Consider the following 17,785-nt stretch of genomic DNA (forward strand, 5'->3'; position numbering starts at 1 on the left):
AGTTAGTTTAGGTGTACCATGAGATGAAAAAGGTTAAAATCATTGTGTTGGAGGTGTCACAGAGAGGGAGTGTCAGAGCTAAGTCTTGAAAGGTGACAAGGCATTTGTTACCAGGCTAAGGGAAAGGCAATCTGTAAGGGTTTGGTGGTTAACAAGGGTATGAAAATACAAAGTTCACGAGAATGGAGTTACAGTTAAGTTTGAAATATTATCTAAATAGACTGAAAATTAATCTGAGAGCTAGGTACACATCTGCTTTCTTGGCATTAAAGATTTTTAAAAAGTTTTTGAGTACAAACTAATAGCCTAGGCAGTAAACTGAAGCTGATAAGTTGAATTAGAGTCAATTTTTTCTAAAAGGGCATTAGGAAGAGGGTATGGAACTGTGAGGACAGGAGTAAATGGAGTATTTTTTTTTCCCCAGTAGCCTAGAGGACAGGATCTTGTCTGGTTCATCCTGGTTTGTTCAGTGTCTCTTAGTGAATGTTAAAATAGCATGTTTTGAATTAAAGCATTAAGCAATTATTTTAATAATCAGAAAAAATTTAAGGAAAATCACAACTTAGTTTCTTTTTTATTAAGATAATGCTTTGATAATCATATCTACAAATGAATGTTTTTGTTAACCTGAAATTGTCAGGGTACATAAAATTTTTATAGCCCTTCTTATATCTGGTTTAGATTGCATAACCAGTATTTAAAACAGTACAAATAAACTATAATGGATGTTTAGATACAAGCTGAGCAACAAAAGTAATATTGATGATTCCTCTTTTAGGCTTTACATATCTTTGTTTTATTAACAGCTTGCTTCAATTTAGGGAGAACTTCTACAGAAGTATCTGGGGGGAGGTTAATTTAGGGGAAGGACTTCCACAGAAATGTACATGTACAGTTTTTGGAAATAATAGACATGATAGTAATGTCCTTGGAAAAAAGTCTTTAATATCAACATACTCAGAATACATTCTTGTGAATATAGTATGCAGCTGTTTAATACACATTATAAAACCATTATTTTTAGAAACTTTCCAACTTCCTAAATACCAAAGAATCCCACATGCTGGCATAAAGTTGAATCATTTTCTATATATTATACCAAAGTTAAAATTTACCCGTATTCTAACATTGAGAAATGAGATAGAACAGCAACATTATAGTCTACTTAGAAAAGATTAACAATGACTTTATAGACTATATTATATAGATAAAATTTTTTTAGTTTTTTTGGGACACATGACTTGTCCTATTTTAATAACATAATTTATGTATTTAACAGAGGCTTATAATGTGGTGGGCAGGATAAATTTGGAGGCTGAAGATCAATGTTCCACCTAGAACTTCCTAGATAAACTAGTATTCTACCCCTTGTGCCAGTTTGCACACAGTAAATGTCTGAATGAGTAAGCTATATCAACACAGATTTCTTCAGCTGTACATTGGAGATATCACCTGCCAAACAGAATATTTGTAAAGAACAAGTATGAAAACTAATGGGTGCTACAGTGTTCTGTTAACTTCAAGACTCAGCTAAAATATTTTTAAAGATCTGAGTTAGTAGGGTTTGTTATTTTGTAACAATATCAAGTGTCAAACTCCAGTACTTGGCTTTGATGCAGTATTTTATTTAGTTATGTTTTTCTGTTAACAAAGACACCATAAACAACACATTTGTTCAGTATTCATTTTAAGGGGGAAAAATGTCTTACAACTTATTAAAAGAAAACACTATGTAATTCAGGTCAACATCAGTGTCCTTTTACTTCCTTTGGTTGTCATAAGAAATCTTTATTTCAAAAGTATTTCATTATAAAAAGGTCTTAAGTTTATGTTCTCACTAAATTCCAATTTAAAACCATTTATAGCATTTATCATATTGTATGAAACATATTTTTTCTCTCAGGAGACTTTGAATAACTTAAAGGTAAAAAATTGAGTCAAATTCATCTTTATATCAAGTAACTAGCCTTTGGCTGGTTCTTTGTAGAAGTTAGTGCCTAGCAGACATAGAATGAATGAATACAAGATATGCATTTGGTGTCCAGTAGAAGACCAAAGAGCTGTTATAATTTTGATAGTTTTATAGTGTATGGTCAAAGTCAAAGTGGTGAGTTTATCAACAAACTAAAAACAAATTTAAAATTCATATTTTCTATGAATGAGACTATTTTTAAGGTAGACAGATGTTTGTTAATGAAAGAATTTGATGCAGGGAGAGTGTGGAGCATATTATCAGGACAGCAACATGAAAATGACATAGGGGAAAAACCCCCAAAATATTTTTACTTAAAAAAACTGAGCAGCTTATTCAGTGGTCTCAAATAATAATGATTAATGTTGCCAAAAGCTTGTTTTCATAATGTTCATTTTTGTGATTTTTAAAATGTTATATTAAGATACCAAGATATTGTAGATGGGAATCAGTCTGTTAGTTTTGTTTTGTATTGGGGAGGAGTGGTGAACCACATGATAGTCTGTATTTGGAAAACACAATTTATGTTTAAATGATTATTTGCCTAACTTATTGGTATACAGTAGATATGGTCAGTGTTTGCTGAATATTAAGGCTATGTATAAAAAGACATTTGAAACTATATTAGAAAAAAATGTAATGATAATTCCAAGGAGCTATGTCTAATATTAAGATACAAATGACTAACAAGGTTTACAATACAGGGTGGGGAAAAAGTCGGTTTACAGTTCATATGGAAAATAATACAATAATTAATAAATAATAATAGAAGAATAAATTGTTTCATGTACTCATAACTGTAAGCCTACTTTTGCCCCACCCTGTATATAGAAAAGAATTTTAATAAATATTTGTTGTAAGTGCCTTATGATAGCTAAAACAGACTTTTCCTACCTTTGCCTTTGTGAAATCTAGTTGCTTGGGAGGTATTTCTTATTGAAAGGTGCTATTAACGTAAAAAGACTGATGCTAGGATCCTAGGAAAACAGCAATCTAAACAATTGACACAAAAAATTATTTTTATCATCAGGTAGCATTTACCTTATAGGAAAGACTTATGCAATTTACGATTAGGTGTGTGTTACTTTCATATGTTGGTGTCAGAAAGCTGGAATCAGGATTGAATAACACTATACACTAATAAATTTTCCATGATTTGATCAAAGCTCTTTGAAGGAAAATGTTATTAAACATTTATCTGGTGAAGTAAGGCAAACTCTTTAATTGTTCAAGTGTCAACTACAATAATAGTTCTGATATTCTATTTTGTAAAACAATTAGCACTTGCATAGCTTTATTCACAGACACACATTTTTGTAGAGAACTACATTTTATTTCCCTCATGCAGTACAGTCGTTCTATTTGGCTCTCACTAAGAAAGGAGATAAAAAGCAAGCTGACATGTATGGTAAATTGATTCCATTTTAAGTTATAAGTTGTAAAGATATAACATGGTAAGTATTGTTGTATAATTCAATTCTACTGTATGTTTATGGGGAAAAAAAGCTTAAAAGCTTTAGTATCGATATACATGAAAGCAGAGGGAATTTCCTAACATGGAACTTGGTAGCATGTTTGTTTACTAATATATCAATTTTGAAACTAAAAATGTATTGTTTTTATTATAAGTAAAAGCAGTATACAATTATTTTTTTGCTTAATTAAGGTAAAAGCTAGATCCCAACCTTTTCATTATTTCACAACATATTTTCTTAAAAGGTGAATATAATCAGCTACCAGTTTTTACTAGTCTGAGGTACTTGAGGGCTTACTACCTTGGATGACTCAAGGGTACTTCACATTCAAAAATATTTTCAAAATATTTTACAATCCCTTTTAAAAGACAATACTCTTATAAGGGAGGTCATGATTAACTCACTTTCACTGTTAAAAGGATACAGAAAGTTGAAATAAAAGACCTTGTCCTGTACCTCATGCTTTTTTTCTATAAAGTTTTCAAATCATAGTGCCAATAATAATTTAACTAATACAAAACCCAGCAGTGTTAAAGTCATATTTAATGTTGGTTAACTCCTACTTAGTGTCTTATTTGGAATGTAATATTCCAACTTTGGTACACAGAAACATTTTTTTCTAATATAAGTTAAACACATTATTTGTCATAGACTGTTCTTTAAAAGTTGTTTAAAAAGACAAAAACACAGCACACCTTGAAAAATTTCCTAGCAAAATTTTTAAGTATGTAATTCTCATGTAAGGCACTTCCATGCTTTTTCAAATAAGTTTCATAAAGTCTTCATTTTTTTGTAATCAAGTTTCCATAAGTTATACAGTAGTAACATTATTTCAAGTAAAACTTGAAAGTACCCAATTTTGGCATAATTTTCTTAATCTTTACCTTTGAATAGGATAAAGGATGGGCTTCAAGATCTATGCAGGCTAATCTTAACTAAAAGTACTCTTGATCTACTTTAGATTTAGAGAATTGTTAACGTTTTATCTTGTTGTTTTTGTTCAAGAATCTTGAAATCCTCCAAAGGAAGACTGCTTAAGGCAGTTGGTAAAATGTGTTCGGATGTGCCCTTAGGTAATATGTTATTTGCTTCTAGATTCTTCACCAAACATGTGGCTTTGATCCATCTTCGAGTTGCTCTGCGTTCTTTTTGTAGGCAAGTTTTCATTTTCCTTCTTAAGTTTGCTATTTCCTTTTCCAGTTTAATTATCCTCTTTTTTGCCTCCATAGGATTCCTAAAGGCGTAACTATGTTCAAGTAGCACTTGTTGACTATTAATGTTTGATTTTAAATTAGATGGTCCAGTTGGAATACAGCTGTTGTTTTTCTTCAAAAGATTCCGTGACTTCAGTTTCTGGGCCAAACAGAATTAGAAGTTTGAACATAAGTTATGGAATATCATAAATAAATAAATTTTGCCCAGGCTTGTGTAACAGTATATAAACTGCTGTTTTTTAAAAGGTGAAGGGATTAGCTAAAGAACATATATGCATGACCCACAGATGTGGACAAAGGTGTGGGTTGTGCCTGAGGAGAGGGGGCTAGGTGGAGGGGAGCAAAGGGGGAAAAACTGGGACTGTTATAGCATAAAAATAAAACAAATGTAAAAAAATAAAAACATTTTAAAAGTTAGAAAACATCTGTATCTATATAACCATGGACTCAAGTTTCTCAACTGACTGAATTAACTCCAGCCACCCATTTCTTTTTGTCTTCCCCCTACAGCACAGGTGGCAAACACAAGGCCCGAGGGCCGAATCCAGCCTTCCACCTTGTTTCTACCAGGTGGCAGTGTAGAGCTCTCGCTTAACTGTTCAGGAGTAGTTAACATTTATACAGTCACAAAATTACATTCAGCCCTTTTGAAGGCAACTTCAGTGCTGATGTGGCCTCAGATGAAAATGAGTTTGACACCCCTGCACTACGGAAAGATACAAACATTGGTTTGGAAATAGACAATGGACTTCCAAGACCTCTTCCAAATTATTGAATATGATTCTATGGAGACTTTAAATATCCTTTGCAATTTTCTAAGGGCAATATAATGTATTTAGACCTTTGGCTTATCTGTGATACTGATATAATCTCTTTTCTAGGTAAATACTATTTTCTCAAGTGATTACTATTTCAGACCTGAGGCCTACTTAATAAAAATATATTTCCAAGTACCAAGCTCCTAAATAGATTTCCTTATTAATTGTTCAGTTACAGCTTCTACTCAAGTATTTAAAATGTGGGCAGAAATTTTTGCCCAAATCAGGAACTTGAGAACCATCTTTAATCACTTTCATTCAATTTGTCATCAAGTCCTATTAATTCTATATCCTAAATATCTCTATCATGAATCATCTTCTCTCCAGCATTCTTAATGCAACTTACTGCTCACATCAGGCCTTTAACATATCGAGCTTGAATGTTTAAAACTTCTTCATTGATTTCTACCTCATTTTGATTCTTACTAATCCATATTCTGCTACCAGAAAATTTTTCTACTAGACTTGATGTTTCTATACTGGCTGAATTTCTCTTTGTCTCTCCATTATCTAAAGAAAAAGAAATCTTTACATGGCATATTATACCACTTAGAATTTCACCCTATTGTGCCATTCATGATCTTGATTTATACTCCAGCAATACTGTCATTTGTAGTTCCCAGATTGTATCATAACCTCATAACTTTGTATCCTTTGTTCATTCAACAAACATTATTGAAACACACAGGAATTTACTTATGAATTCTTGGTGACACAATAGTGAACAAATTAGACAAATACGGTTCCTGTCCTCACAAAATCTGTAATTGGTATTCCCTCTGACTAGGGGAATTGATAGGGATTATTTTTTGATCTTTATATCCTCACCATCTGACTTACATTCTGACACAATGTAAAGTTTAGTAAATATTTGTTAAATGAGTATGTGATCAAAATGTTAAAAGGAATGCTTCAAATGAATATTTGTGTTCTATGTACCAGGCAGTATTTGAGTTGCTGAGAATTTAGAAGTGAAAAAGGCAAAGTTTTTGCCTTTCTGGAGCTTTTCTAATATCTGTGATAACTGGTTTACCATCTCCCCTCCTATTCAGATATTAATTCATGTATACTTACAAATTCATCTATCATAAATAACTCAGGAAAAGCAGCAGTTTTTCCTCTCTGAGAAAGCTGCCTGTCCTCCTTTTCAAAGTTAAACTATTTTTTCAGTCTACTGCTTTTTTTCAATGACCCTGTTTTTATCAATTAGCTTTTTCCTCTCTGATCAGATCTACCTTAACTACATAAAATACTGTTTTAATGCATTCATTCTAAACCTTCTTTTCTCCCTTTGATAAATCATTTGGTGACACTTGGTTATTTTCCACGTATCCCTCAACCCATCAGTTTTTGTTCTGTTAGGTCAAGAACCCTCTCCTAATTTCCAAAATCCAAGGTGAAGCCCAGGCAAAATGCCTGAGTTCTATGAAGCTTTCTGTTATGACTCTCTCTCATATTCTTTAGTATGGCACTGGTATTCTTTGGGAGTAGTGCTCTTTAAGAACTTACCACACGTTTTGTATGTCAGCTTAAAATCAGAGCTGAGTAATGCTAGATGTTTCATTACTCATTTCTGTTTTACAAATGATTGTTTTTATGAATTATTAATTGGTAGTAATGCAAAATTCCAGTTTAGGAAAATAGTTTGGGCCAGAGGAAGAATATTGGAGCCAGGAGACCTGAGTTCTAATTCTAGCCTGCACCTTTACTGCACAAGAGGAAATTTTGCAACTTCTTTGAGGCATATCATATATTAATTTAATTATATTCTGAGCTGTTCCATTTTATAAACAAAAAAGAACAAGTTCTAAAGCTAGGGTTACAAAAAAAAAGCAACATTACCTACCACAGACTTTATATGGGTACAAAAATCAAAGATGGTTGGAACAGCATCCATTTTAAGTCGTCGAGTTTGTCCTGTTAGGTCAAAACAGGAGGCTTCAAAGTGCTTTGAACAAAGAAAAGTGTGTTTTCCTGGCACAAAATTTTTGCGCCTGGTTAGGCGAACCCATTCTTTTCTTCTTTTAGGATCCAAAGGAAACCTTTAAAAAAAAAAAAAGGCAACTCAAATTGCAACTATGACACTTCTGTTTGCACCTAAATGGTTAAGGCAAATTTTAAGTGGTGATGATTTAAAGTGTCTTCAGTTTATACACAATGAATTTAAATTCCCAATATTCAGAACACTGGAACAGGAACCAATTCATGCTAATTTTTATAAGTTGTAAAAAAATAATAAAAACCTTACTCGAGTGGTTTTATTTTTCAGGGCTTCGAAAAGAGATTTTTCTTTCTATTCTAGTCCTTAACATAGGCAGTAAAAATACACAAGACTAAACTGATCTAGACCAGGGCCGGGTAGCTCAGTTGGTTAGAGCATCGCCCCACACGCCGAGGTTGTGGGTTTGATCCCTGGTCAGGACACATACAAGAATCAACCAATGAATTCATAAATAAGTGGAACAAGTTGTTTCTCTTTTTCTCTAAAATCAATTTTTAAAAAGCTTACACAGAACCTTATAAGCAGGAATAACAATGCATAGATCTGTTGCTGATATACTTGGTTAAGACAAATCAATTTATCTACAGATTAAATTTTATCAAAGCCTGAATAGATTCTGGTATTCTTTCCTCTGTGTTCAGATATTTAATGTTTTCTTAGCTCCTTATGAAACTAGTGCTTCAAATTGAAATTCACTTGGCCAAGGTTTTTAAATCTGTGTTTAAAACCAACAATTTATAATAATAATTACCAACAATTTATTTGATTTTGGATAATGCTTTTACACAGCATCAAACATAATTATGTTTTGTATGTGTTTTTTTGATTTCTCTTAGCATATTCAAAGACTGGTAGATATAGCCCATAATTGAACTCAAGTAGTAATAAATCATCCTATAAATATTTTTAAAATAACATAGTAGTAACAGATTAATATTTTTGTCTATACCATAATAGGACCAGGCTTTCAGAAATATTAGATGCTTTGAAAAAAAATCAATATTTTAAACAATGCTATCTTGCTTGGGTCTTTAATAAATGGCCGAATGCTTCTTACATATCAAGCACTGTCCTAGGCACGTCCCAAGCACTGAACACATAGTGGTAAACAAAACTGACCTACTTTTATGATATCTACCTTCTTATTAAGGGTATACTGTAAATGGAGAAGATAGAGATTCTAACAGCTGGATGTAGTAGAAAAGAGTGACGAAGAGAACACTGTCTCTGGAGTCCAATGAAGGTGTCAATTCTGGTTCCTTTACATAATAACTGGGTGACTTTAGGCAAGTTATGCAAACTTTTTAGGCCTTAGTTTTATTATCTATTATATAAAAATACCATCTATAATGCTATCCAGTGTGGTTCTAGAGACTGAATGAGACAATGGGCTAAATGCTTAGCCCAGTGCACAGTATATGGTAAATACTAAATAAATGCTATTTGATATAAAAGTAACTACAAGTGTCATGAGTGTTATAAAAGGTTAAGTACAAAGTAAAATGGAACCATAAAACTCAAAGAGCCAATCTAGTCAGGAGGCTTTGATAGTAGGAATTAGCTAGGGGAATTAGGGTGGGAATAGTGAAGAATGTTATGACATGAAATGATGCCAGAGAGCCTTCTAAGTTAAAGAATAATTTTGAACTTTTTCCAAAATGTAATTGGTAAGCCATTACAAGGCTTAACTTAGAGAGCATATTGTTAACAGAAAATGTTTTAATCGGCTATTAAACAAAACCATTATTAAAAATTAAATTATGCATATTTACAATAAATTTAAAAAGGTAGTAAATATTAAAAGCCCATTACTTCCTAATCACTTTAGTATTATTTATATCCTTAAAACCATTTGTCTGTTATAGCTGTATAGTATAAATGCTATATAGAATAGTGTGATACTGCACATTTCCTCCCAACTTTATGATCAGTGATGTCGGTAGCTGGAAACCAGCCAGGGTATGTGTTATTTATATCACAGGATTCCAGCAAGTATTATGAGTCAGGCCTTTCCCCTTTCCCTGGAGATTTTGTTGTTCAACATTTAACAACACATCACTGATTACAGAAGAGAGGTTAGGAATACATGAAGGGAAGCAGTGAACCAATTTAGAGGTTATTGTAATAATCCTATCGAGAGGGAATGGTGAGAAGTCAAGGAAGGATGACCTCCCAGTTTCTGGGTAGATGTTTTCATTTACTGAGAAAGGAACTGAAGAGAGACCAGGGAAATACTGAAACACTTGGCCTATGGGTCTGAAACTCATTAGAGATTTGAACTGGAGATAATTGATTTTGGAGGTTTCAACAAGTAAATGTTACCTGAGATCAGAGAACAGTTTGAAATCTTTTTTAATAAAAGAGGGAAGACCTAGGTTAGGTATAGAAGAGAGGGGCTGGTAGAGTAGGTAGGCCACAAAATTAGTGTCAATTCAAAAGTAGAGAGTATTTTGAGGAAATGATCATATGCCATGAAAAAGGAATGTAGGAGTAACTACTCATGTTAGCAAGAGCAGTTTTAGATTATTGGCAAGAACTAGTCTGCATTGGGCTGAGTAATAGATAAGAAAAAGGAACCCTGGCTAGTGTGATGCAAGCACCAGCCCGAGAATCAAAAGGCTGCTGGTTTGATTCCTAGTCAGGGCACGTCTGGGGTGTGGGCCAGGTCCCCAGATGGTGCCATGTGAGAGGGAACAGATCGATGTTTCTCTCCTCTCTGTAAAAATTAATAAATAGAAATCTTTAAAAATATTTTTAAAAAGAAAAATGGAGATACTTTAGGCAATGTAAGTTGTACATGGGAATACTGAAGTCTACTAATGTCTTACGAGAATAGTTAATATTTTGTACTTATAAAATAGAAATGTTTTTACCATAATATTACTTTGTAACCTAAATTTTTGCATTACATATGAAAATGTTAATTTCATTGGTGGCAAATGGTCAAATATGGAAAGGAAGTATACATGCTACTGCACCACTGTGCATCTTTTTAATGTGTTTTTAAAAAATATTTTATTTATTTTTAGAGAGAAGGGAAGGGAGGGAGAAAAAGAGGGAGACTTTAATGTGTGGTTGCCTCCCATGCATCCCCCAGTGGGAACCTGACCTGCATGTGCCCTGACTGGGAGTCAAACCAGGAATCCCTCGATTTGCAGGCCTATGCTCAATCCACTGAGCTACACCAGCCAGGGCAAACTGTGAATCTCTTAAACATTCAATATTGCTGGTGTCCTGACTCTTCCTTTTCCCTCATATTCCCAATGAAATGATAAAATACAGTAGCTTCTTCTCAAATATTTCTCAGATCTGTTCACATCTTTCCATAATTATTTCCATCTGTACTGTTAGTACCACTCTAGTCTGGGCCACTGGGTGGACTCGCCCTTGTTTTATGACTGGCTCCTGTTTTTTCTCTGTCAACTCTTAACTCTTTTACTCTAGTGCTGGCTGTGCCAGCAAAAAACATTGTGTAGTTCAGTTGACACTGTCGAGGAATTTCCCTGTGAAAGAAACAGGAGGTAAATGAACATTCTTTAAGAAGTTTCTTTCTTACCAAATTTATCTCTTGACGATGCTTAACCAGCACTTTCAGTAACATTATTCTCAGACACTTCTGCCAGAGGAATTTTTTAAATATGCACATTTAATCATGACATTCTTTTAAAACCCTCCCTAGCTTCTCAAGTACTAATTGATGAAATAGAAAATCTTCAAAGGCGCAAATAGAACCAAACTTGTGTCACTATTTGGTCTCATTTGAATTTTTACATCCTTTGATAAGTGTTCTTTGACTTTACAAGGCCGAGTCAGGTTTCCCTGAATGTCTTTTCTGAGGCACTTAACTGTAATTATGTTTGTCTTTCTTCCTCATTACACTCTAAACTCCAGGAATATAAGAATTTTCTGGATCCCTAGCATGATGTCAGGCAAATAAGAACTTGGTACACATTCAATGGATGAATGAATAAAGCACTACACTTGCAAGAAGCAGCTGGAAACAGAAACATCACAAAGATTTTTTTTTAAGTGGCAACCTTTAATAAGGGTGTACATTTAGTTATCATGAGGTAGAGGAAAGGTCAAGGATATAGTTTTCTACATTCTAAGAGTGGATTAAGTTATGAGTTATATAAAATCAAAACTTTCTGCACTAACTTTTTTAATGCTTCTCTTCTTCAGCCACATGGCAAGCACTTACAGAGACGGTAAACACTTACTGTATTTCTTGTACTGTTCAAAGTGCTTTCCAGAGTTCTGATTTGAGAGAACTAAAGAGTTTTTATTGATCTTCCAGCAAACGAAGAAACAAAAACAAAAACAAAAAACACCGAGGTTCTTTTTACTACTGTTCTAGTACGAACAGAAGGCTTATCTTTTGTACTTTCACTAACATTGCTTCATTCCATGACTATTATCAATGATGAGTAAATTCCTCCGCAGAGTTCCCTGCCAATTTAGCTAGCAAGAATTACCTGGTTTTACGGTAATACAGTGGTCTTTTAAATTGATTGCTGACATGAACAGGAAGATTTCTTATGGCGTCATTAATGTAAAGATCGGCCTAATACATAAAGGTAAAAAAGGAGAAAATTAAGGTATCTCCTGTCACTTTTACAAGGAGTAATCACCGCGAACTTGAATTTCTTTCATAAAGTGAGTAAATCTTCCCTGAATGGAGAGAAAAATTAGACAGATTTGAGAAGTATACAAAGAGAAAATAGAGTGCTTAGCTGCTAGCACGTAGGTACTGAAGTTATTAGAATTCGCAGAATTCTCCTGTTCCTTTTACAAAAGCAATACTCAATCTAGCAGCTCGCGTTTCCGCTTCATCCCCCTCTCCCTGCCCAGGTTACCTGTGGAAGCTGATGTTAATGTGCTTGTTGTAGGTAGTAGCACAGCCCGCCGCGGCGCAATTGGTCGGCATTTCACTTCCCCCCACATTCGGCGGCGCCGTAAGCCTGTGTTTGAGGCGCTGCTATACTTCCTGCGGGCAGACTGGGCAAGGGTGGCAGGGAAAAGGCCCACCGAGCTGAGTCGTGGAAGCGGGGTGGAAAGAAGGGGTGTGTGTGTCTGTCGGAGAACAGGGGTCAACCTTCCCTTTTTCTTTATTAATATGGCGGACCTAAACCAGCAGATCCGTCAGTCCTAGAGCTCCACTAGCCTTCCTTTGCCTTCATCAACATGGCGGGCCAACCCGACCCCCCTACTGGCCCCCAAAAGGGAATGGGACTACTGCGTCTCTTCAGCAGCTGTCCTCGGAGCAATTAAAAAAGGAATTGGCATTACCCACCGTCCCTCCCCTTATTACTACGATGCTCTCTCGAGGTGGAGATTAAGAAAATGCCCGCCCACCCTTTCACGCACCCAGAAATTCCAATCCCGAGACTGAAGTGGGCGTGAGTTGTAGACTTGAAGGACAAACCCGTATAGAGAAAAGAAAAACTACAAGTCCCACTGAGAATCACGTTGTCTTAATAATTATCGCGGTAACTGAGTGCCTTGTTTCCTGCATGCAGCAGGAAGTTACGTCAATGGCAGAGCCACTTCCACAGTCCATATCTCGCGAGGCGGAAGAGCCCCGTTAGCGTTGGAGCAAGGGGGCGCTAGGGTAGGGAACTGGGTTGCGACGGTCCGGCGAGGAAGAGCTGGGGGTGCCGGGAAGTTGGGGAGCAGAGCCCGCTAGGTGTTCGAGTACGGTAAGGCCGCACCTACGGAACCTGTTAGAAAAGAAGGGAACCGAGGAGGAAGGCAGTTGTCGGGCGGTTCCCGGGACGGAGGGCTGAGGTTGTGTGGAAGGCGCTGCTCCTGGGATGGCGACTGCAGATCCTCCGGCCCCGGCCTCCAGTGGCTTCTCGCCCAAGGAAGAGGGAGAGCTGGAAGATGGGGAGATCAGCGATGACGATAACAACAGCCAGATACGGAGCCGGAGCAGCAGCAGCAGCAGTGGCTGCGGGCTGTTACCATATCCGCGGCGAAGGCCTCCTCACCCGGCCCGGGGCGGTGGATCCGGCGGAGGCGGTGGCTCCTCGTCGTCCTCCTCCTCTTCTCAGCAGCAGCTGAGGAATTTCTCACGCTCGCGGCACGCGTCGGAGCGGGGCCACCTCAGGGGACACAGCAGCTACCGACCCAAAGAGCCGTTCCGGTCTCACCAGCCCTCCGTGCGGATGCCTTCGAGTTCACTGTCCGAAAGCAGCCCCCGGCCGTCCTTCTGGGAACGGAGCCACCTCGCCTTGGACCGTTTCCGCTTTCGAGGCAGGCCGTACCGGGGTGGGAGTCGCTGGAGTCGGGGGCGTGGAGGGGGTGAACGAGGAGGCAAGCCGGGGGGCAGACCACCTCTGGGAGGAGGAGCGGGATCCGGATTCAACAGCAGTCAGAGCTGGCGTGAGCCCTCTCCACCTCGGAAGAGTTGTATCCTTAACGTGGCGGTCGGCCCTGGGTGTGTCAGTCAAGTTCCCTTTAACGTCATTACTCAGTCTGAGATGAGTAACTTTTCTGAACCGCCAGAGCCTCTTGTTTGTTACTGTGTCAGTATACTTAAAGTAAGTTGTTCTTTGATAATTCCCATGTGTCACGCTGTAGTGGTTTTAAAAAGTGCTTTATTGCTTTTTAACTTTACCCTATCATGGTTTGGGGCCATGCTAGTGAATCTAAGAGTTTAAAATCACATTCGTAATAATACACCAGAAACCCAAGTTTCGTTAGCATTTGTTTTTTTCCTGGTACAGAAACTTTGTATGTGAGGTTAACTTGGATGACTAGAGGGAGAAAACATACATAGTAAAATAATTTGGGGAATACTGTTCTTTTGTCATATTACACTTCGACATTGTAAATTACGGAGTTTCATTAATCATAATACCGCCGTTTTTATTTGTGACTTTATTTTTACCTTTATTTATTCTTACATACTGGTACTTTTTAAAGTGGTGGGGGGACCATGTATTCTATTCACCAACTCTGTTAATTCATAGGTTTTGAATTCAGATAGGTTCTTAGAAAACTTGACCTCCTTCTCTATTTCTTATGTACACTTTGGACATTTCATAACTCTTGGTGCTGACATATGTGGGACAAAAAGAAAAGAATAAACGTAACAGCATTTTAATTGTAACATTGGAAGTCACAGAGGTGTATGGGAGGGTGGGGATTGTGGGGTTGAGAAGGAAAGTAAGAAAAAATATGATTTTTGTTTCCTCTAAACTTAGTTATCTTTAACATTCCTGAGTTTACTTGCAATTTATGCTGAGGAATGCATCATCTAAAGTTTTGCTATTTTGAGATGGATTGGTAGAACTCTGTCTTGACTTAATCCATGATAGCTTCGTAAAAGTAGTTTACTAACCAGTTTTATTACTACCTGTAATTTCTATAGTATAATGATCTTTTTATGTATTTATTATGTATGAAACTTACATGCTATAATGATTTTTTTGGAGGACACTGGTTATTTTTATAGAATACTTAGAGCCATATGGTCTTAGAGCCAGATGTCAAGTTATAAAAGGGGTGAGAAATGTTAGGTTTAGGTAAGAAGTAGCAACTTATGGTGCTATTGCCTTGTAAAAACTCATTTCTGCAAACAAAAGTTGGGTTAGGAGCATTCTAGGGTTGTTTCAGAGAAAATCATATAGGTATTTAAACTTTTAAATGACAGAAGATGTTCCTTTAATAAAGTTAGAAAATCTCTGCTGAAGATATTTATTAACCAAGGATTTGTTTGTTATCAATTCTGAATCTAAAAAACCAGGAAGGTATTTAAGCACATGTATGCTTTTTAAGAATAGAAAAGATGAAATTTGAAATTTGTGTTGGAGAGACAAATGAATAATTAGCTTAACATACAAAGTTCAAATTGAGGTATGTAAAGTATTACGGGAACTCAAAACTTTTCTTAAGAAGAGAAAACTTCTCTATATGAGAGAAGTGGTTGATAAGTGGGTTTGCCTACCTCCTTCCTTTGATTTCCTTCTGTCCATTCATTCAATACCAATTTGTCCTCTGCCATATACCTTTATTAATCATTAAGTTCATACCTTTTATTAGTAAACAGGCATATGATTTGTGAAGAAAAAGCACAGGAAGATATCCAGTCTGATTTCTATAGTAACTTAGTCAGAAATGAGCTGTGTTGCTGTTTTTCTTTTCACAGATGCTGCATTTAAGAAAAGGCTGCTTGTTTTGATCCTCTGCTCATTGCTTTTCTCGTGAAGTATTGTTAATCCCTTATGGAGGTGGTATTCTTTATAAGAATTTGCAAAGGAAAACATAGTTTCCAGCCACTTTTGTATAACTAACGTGAGCAAACAAAATTTGTAATATGACATTTTATTAATACAAATTCCTTTAAGATCAGTATTGTACTCCATTTAACACTGTACTCATATTTCCATTGTTGATTATAATAATGATACTTTTACAAATATTGCATTAAGGAAGAAAAAGTGTTTTTCTCTGGCTCATTTCCATAATCCAGAAGTGAAGTAGCATAGATACAGGTGGTTGGTAGTTTGTTTTTTTTTAACCTCTTCTTCTGTAGTGATTTAGGTATGCTAGATGTAGTTGAAAAGAAATAGAATAAACCAAATCCCATTGCTGCTTATTTTAGTACTTATTTTAATTCTCATTCATTTTTAAAAACTTTTTTAAAAAATGTTTTTTATTGGTTTTTAGAGAAAGAGAGAGGGGGAGAGAGAGAGAGAGAGAAAGTGAGTTGTTATTCCACTTATTTATGCAATCGTTGGTTGCCCTGTCTGAGAATCGAACCTGTAACTTTGGCAAGTTGAGACAGTACTCTAACCAACTGAGCTGCCCAGTCGGGCCATTGTCATTCATTTTTAATTCTTCTTAGTGATATACATTTTGTCTGTCAGTCTTAGTATATGTCTCTTTTGGATGACTACTGTTTTAAACTTTCAAATCTGATGAGAGTTAAAATATTAGGCCGTTGTCTTTCATCAGTGGAAAGTCATTCTGTTTTCACCTGCAGTTGTAAAGGTTGACAGGAAGCTTTTGTTTTTAAACTATGTTTCAGTCATAAATTGCATTCTGATCAGCTTAAAATTGAATCCTTCAAGCGTTTTGTTTCTAGCTATCCTGTATAGACAGAAGTAGATTTCATTTAGCCTTGAAGATTAGTCAAAGTCATAATTACTTTTCCTAATTTTTGTCCTTTTTTTGTTAAGTATATTGAATATTTTCTCTTTACAAATATTTCTAAGGTTATGTTATGTGTTTTTTAAATTACTGGGTTCTTGTCTTTAGATAGCTCCATTGAAAAGTGAAATGTAAATGCAGATAATTACAGGATTTATGTACAAAGAATACATAATAGGAGGGTGGGGGAGCAAATAATTCTCTGCCTTCACATAAGAAGTGACATTTGAATTGGGGTCAGTTTGAAGAACTGGGTCTAGAAAAACCTAGACCCAAAACTATGCATGAATTGTGATGAACAGGGAAAAGGTGAAATTAGAAAGAAGTACAGGTCAAACTGTTAAGGCACTATACATATGCCATTAAAAGGATTTTGGACTCTGTTTGATAAGATACCCCCCCCCCCCAAAAAAAAAAAAAGAAAGAAATCTAACCAGATTTATATTCTAGATTAGCCGAGCAGGAGTAACTTGTGGGAGAACTCCAAATGTCTATTACCAGACCAAGCTTCTCATAGTACGTTAAACTATGGGAGTGTACTAGAATGCCTGGAATAAAAAGAGAAAGTGGCTAAATAGAGCACACTGGAGAGCACCATTATTGCAGGAGTTGGAGAGAAAGGAGTTATGAAGACCTGAAGGGGGAAAAAAAGGTAGGGAAACAAATGAAGAGTGGAGTTGTGGAAGCCAAGAGAGAAGTGGTTTGCAGTCTCTAATGCTACAGAGATGTCAGGTAAAAAGTGTTTGAAATCCTGGTGAAGAAACTCAGCCCCAGAAATCAGATTCCTTCTGGTTGAGGAGTAACAGGTAATGAGAAACTAGTGTTCTTTCAAGAAACCTGGCTCTGAAGAGGAGAGATCAGAAACCAAAGATTTACCAAAATAGTTTTGCTAGAACTATTAAGATTTTCCATTGTAATGCTTGTTTAGTTTCTAGAATACTTGGGAGTGATTCCCATTCTTGAATTGGTCATTAGGGAAGTTTAAAATCTTTGCAAGTTGCTTGTCCTGCAAGTTACTAAACAGAAGAAACATTTGGTAACTGTAATGCTATGTTCTACACAGTTCAAATAATCTGTAATAAAACCACATAAACTACTTGTCTTTTCTCTTGCTAATTTGTAGGCTGGGAAAGTGAGGTGTAACAATT

General features: G+C 35.9%; 2 protein-coding genes across 2 annotated transcripts in view; one reads left to right on the forward strand and one right to left on the reverse strand.

Annotated features, from left to right (window-relative positions):
- Positions 1–925: 925 nt before the first annotated feature.
- THAP2 (THAP domain containing 2) lies at positions 926–12,933 on the reverse strand. Its single transcript, XM_045829969.1, has 4 exons — positions 12,849–12,933; positions 12,338–12,479; positions 7,326–7,521; positions 926–4,800 (listed from the first exon to the last, which is right to left on the reverse strand). The coding sequence occupies exons 2-4, from the start codon at positions 12,406–12,408 to the stop codon at positions 4,411–4,413; spliced, it is 657 nt and encodes a 218-aa protein (XP_045685925.1). The 5' UTR covers positions 12,409–12,479; positions 12,849–12,933; the 3' UTR covers positions 926–4,410.
- A 130-nt stretch (positions 12,934–13,063) lies between these two features.
- Positions 13,064–17,785, forward strand: part of ZFC3H1 (zinc finger C3H1-type containing) — a 55,694-nt gene continuing 50,972 nt past the window's right edge. The window contains exon 1 of the mRNA XM_045829968.1: positions 13,064–13,892. Coding sequence (XP_045685924.1) covers positions 13,295–13,892 — 598 coding nt within the window. The 5' untranslated portion in view covers positions 13,064–13,294. The remainder of the gene's footprint in view (positions 13,893–17,785) is intronic.

This window comes from Phyllostomus hastatus, unplaced genomic scaffold (genome assembly GCF_019186645.2).
Source record: "Phyllostomus hastatus isolate PE091 unplaced genomic scaffold, TTU_PhHast_1.1 phas_scaffold_93, whole genome shotgun sequence".
In the NCBI taxonomy this organism is placed as follows: domain Eukaryota; kingdom Metazoa; phylum Chordata; class Mammalia; order Chiroptera; family Phyllostomidae; genus Phyllostomus; species Phyllostomus hastatus.

Excerpts from the sequence above, each read along its gene's own strand:
- THAP2 (XM_045829969.1), bottom strand. The coding sequence starts at position 12,408 with ATGCCGACCAATTGCGCCGCGGCGGGCTGTGCTACTACCTACAACAAG. Across the intron at positions 7,522-12,337 it reads ATTAACATCAGCTTCCACAG|GTTTCCTTTGGATCCTAAAA; the intron begins GTAACCTGGGCA and ends TTTTTTTTAAAG. Across the intron at positions 4,801-7,325 it reads GTACCCATATAAAGTCTGTG|AAACTGAAGTCACGGAATCT; the intron begins GTAGGTAATGTT and ends TGTTTGGCCCAG.